This window comes from Carassius carassius, chromosome 15 (assembly GCF_963082965.1).
Source record: "Carassius carassius chromosome 15, fCarCar2.1, whole genome shotgun sequence".
NCBI classification, from domain to species: domain Eukaryota; kingdom Metazoa; phylum Chordata; class Actinopteri; order Cypriniformes; family Cyprinidae; genus Carassius; species Carassius carassius.
This window is the reverse complement of record NC_081769.1, coordinates 24,514,436-24,518,010: the sequence shown is the minus strand read 5'-3', so window position 1 is coordinate 24,518,010 and position 3,575 is coordinate 24,514,436. Positions and strand designations below refer to the sequence as shown.

General features: G+C 34.7%; 1 protein-coding gene across 1 annotated transcript; it reads left to right on the top strand.

Moving 5' to 3' along the window:
* The first annotated feature begins 588 nt into the window (after window positions 1-588).
* LOC132157808 (probable U3 small nucleolar RNA-associated protein 11) lies at window positions 589-3,280 on the top strand. Its single transcript, XM_059567082.1, has 8 exons — window positions 589-787; window positions 1,059-1,120; window positions 1,515-1,617; window positions 1,763-1,876; window positions 1,950-2,043; window positions 2,451-2,581; window positions 2,804-2,914; window positions 3,133-3,280. Exons 1-8 carry the CDS (start codon window positions 728-730, stop codon window positions 3,214-3,216), a joined length of 759 nt encoding a protein of 252 aa, XP_059423065.1. The 5' UTR covers window positions 589-727; the 3' UTR covers window positions 3,217-3,280.
* The last annotated feature ends 295 nt before the right edge of the window (window positions 3,281-3,575 follow it).

Below are 3,575 nucleotides of genomic sequence, written 5' to 3'. Positions count from 1 at the left end.
GTGATGGATATCACTGATTAGATGGCCATATAAAGCTAATGTTGTGGTGTACGCTCATTGCCAAGGTTTCAGCTTGTTACTGGAGCTTTGTGACTTTCAGAAAGTGCAGTTTTTGAAACAAGAGTAAAAGATTGGATTTGAAAATCAAAAACAACTTTGATAGAATGAAACTTTCAAATTGTAAAGGTAGGATATGAGCGTGTATGAGGGCGTGATTGCATTGGAGGACACTGCCCTCTGCTGTCGACACTTCGTCAACATTTCTTTTATACTTCTTTTAAAATTAAGATACACGTAAATATCTGTTTTTGTTAAGGCGCCGCTTTTACACGGTTAAATAATACTGGAAAAAAGTAACTGTAGAATTATACTTTTATTAAGCAAAATATTCAATTTACGAACATTTGTATATTAATTTATCGTTTATATATTGTTCATATTCTATGCATTCTATTAATTTGAATTTCATAGTTGTTATTTTTTTATGTCTAAAATATTAATAATATTAATAATACTTTTGATCAGGATGGAAAGATAAAATCTTCGCCGCGAATCTGCTGCTGAGAAATAAGAAGTTGCTGCTAGTTGCTACTGTACTCCATCGTTTCCACGTGAGTTAAGAACCATACATGTGAGGTTGTGGGGTGTATACATACAAATTTCTGTCTTAATTTTTTTTTCTCCCTCAATCAGTCGCAGTTGGGTTTGTTTTCAGATATTTACAGCCATGTCTTCTTTTCGAAAAGCCTTGAAATCTAAACAACGAGACCACAAAGAGCGATCACAGGTAGGCTCAGTTTAAACCGTTCAAACTTGTGTGATGCCTTGCTGAGTAACGTTAGCGTTTTCAGCTATTTGCTGAAACAATGTTTCAACGGTGTTTCAATTGCATTTATTCTGACAGATAAATTAATGCACGGAGGTAGTTGTGGTGGCAAACGAATGGGGCGTAGCGGGGTTTCCTGAAATCCGTTATCATTTCCCAGCAGTGAATGAGAAGAAGGTTTAGCTTTCCATAACTTATTTTGTTTATTAACCCGACTTTTCTCCCATCTCAGCTCGGTTTCAGGAAACATTTGGGACTGTTAGAGAAGAAGAAGGACTACAAACTTCGTGCAGAGTAAGAAATCACAAAATTGATATTTTTGTTATTGTTGTTGGATATTTTATGTTTGTTTGTTAAATGCATTTAGACGCTCTCCCATTAGAGGTGTTATTACCTTCTCTTTGGTGATGTTACACAAGCAGCAATTTGTCACAAGTATTAAATGTGAGGTATTATAGTTAATATAGTAGTAAATATTATGTACTTGATACAATGTGATAACAGCGAGTTAAGATATGATAACTTTAGATGTAATAAGTGTAAAAAAAAAAAAACAAGGATCAAATTACGCAGGACTTTGTACTTCAGATTTGTTTGTAATTTGAATGTAGTTCAGATAGTGCACTTTATAATTTTGGTACAGTTTACAACCTGCTGTGTCCATTCCAACCTGTTATTTCTAATGCAGTGACTACCACCGGAAACAGAAGACCCTCATGGCCTTGCGCAAGAAGGCCATGGATAAGAACCCTGATGAATTTCACTTTAAAATGATACACAACCATTTAAAGGTTTGTTGCCTTTTAGTACTACTGCTGCGTTCAACTATCATAAACTGCATTGAGAGCACACCTACAGGTGTTTTATTTATTTATTTATTAATTTTTTTTGTGGCTATGAGGTTTTGTGACCTCTGTTCATTCTGCTACTGTCCAGGATGGAGTTCACATGCTCAAACCAAAAGAGGAAACCATGACAGAGGAGCAGAAGAAAGTGATGAGGACTCAGGACATCAGATATGTGGAAATGAAGCGAGTGTCGGAGATGAAGGTAGAGCTGGATATTCCCACTTATTTGTGTATTTGTGACTTTATCCCTTTAAAGTAAAAAAAATGTTTTTCAGAAAATCGAAAGGATGAAATCAGAGCTCCACCTTCTTGATGTTGATGACGAAAAGAAAAATAAACAGGTTTTTTATGTGGACTCAAAAAAAGAAGGTAATATTGTCTAATTGCACCTATTGCATAGTGTAATAAATTCTGTTTTGCATTTTAAACCTGCCTTATAATAAGCTAGTATCATGTTCATGTTTTTATACACTTTATGCTGCCTACATTGCTGTGCCAGTAAAATAATCATTAATATTACGTAATTTATATCTTATATATATTTTAATGTGGTTGATACAATGCAAATGCCTCTAGCTTCTTAACTTGAGCTAAAAAGAGCTCAAGTTAATACTGTATGATTGTATATTTGTTAATGTACATTCTCATAATAGTTTGAGATCAAATGATACTTGGTGGACCACCAGCTGCATTGCTGCAGACCGCTTGTTGAGCTAGACATTATTTATTTATTTTTTCATTTTTATATTTTAAAATCTGTTACTTTTTCATGCTAGTGGAGGCCTTTGACCTGGCCACCCACCTCAACACAGTACCTGAACTGGTGGGACGAGCATATAACAGACCTACAATAGAGACCCTGGAAAAGAAAAGCATTGTGGGAGCAGTGGAGCCTCGGAGTATAAAAGTAATGCAGTCACTGTATAGCATGCTGTGTACATATTTGTTATAAATAGTAATTATTGTAATGACTTGGTTATTAATTATGTTGAATAATGTGTATATATGTAATTAATTTTAACCCATGAAAATGCAGATCCTGTTTTAAATAATAGTGAAAAATCAGTTTTTAACACTAACTTCTTTGCATTTATTGTCCTCTTTTTTATGTTTATTCCCCCTTTCTTAGAAACTGGCAAAGCAGAGAGAACTTCAATATCTGAGGCTTTCACAACGTATTGACAGAGAAAAGAAGATGTTTGTCATTAGTCAAAAGATCCAGACTAGAAAAGATCTTCAAGTGCGTGCAATCATCTACATTTCACCTAAACCCCTTCAACATGGGCACTTGTAGTGTACTGATCAGAATCATTTCAGTTTGGTAATACATGAATTTACCATTGATCTAATGTTTAAGAAACATGTTATCTTGTCTTAGACTAAGTATTGGTTGTGCTTTCAGAATGCATTTGTTTTCATTATTGTGTGACATCTGGGTTGTGCTTTTATCTCTGACAGGATAAGGTTAAGAAAGTGAAAATCCGTGAGGAGACCAGAAGTGCTCCAGCTTTCTATAGATTTGAGGCCAAGAGGAAAAGATGACATCTTTGAATTAGCACCGTGAAGAAACTCACTTTGTCTTGTGGCCACCAATCAGCCGTTTGAGTTATGAAGTGGACTGAATCTATGGATTTGTCTTTCACTTCTACAATGTAGTCTGTGAGGCCATGCTGGGAATCTTGCACACTATAAGGCAAGGAGTTTGTAAATTATTTATTACAAAATCATTTATTGCTTTAAAATAAATTTTTGTCTTTCATGTTTTGTAGTTCTTTGATTTTAACAGTAGATGGCACTAGCATATCTCATCTGAGCTCGTCAAATCTGCAACCATGTTCCAAATTGAGCAACTTTTGTCTCTTCATGTAGGCATCACTTTTTAAAATGTTTCTAAATTCAGT

Excerpts from the sequence above, each read along its gene's own strand:
- LOC132157808 (XM_059567082.1), top strand. The coding sequence starts at position 728 with ATGTCTTCTTTTCGAAAAGCCTTGAAATCTAAACAACGAGACCACAAA. Across the intron at positions 1,121-1,514 it reads GACTACAAACTTCGTGCAGA|TGACTACCACCGGAAACAGA; the intron begins GTAAGAAATCAC and ends TTTCTAATGCAG. Across the intron at positions 2,582-2,803 it reads TGGAGCCTCGGAGTATAAAA|AAACTGGCAAAGCAGAGAGA; the intron begins GTAATGCAGTCA and ends CCCCTTTCTTAG.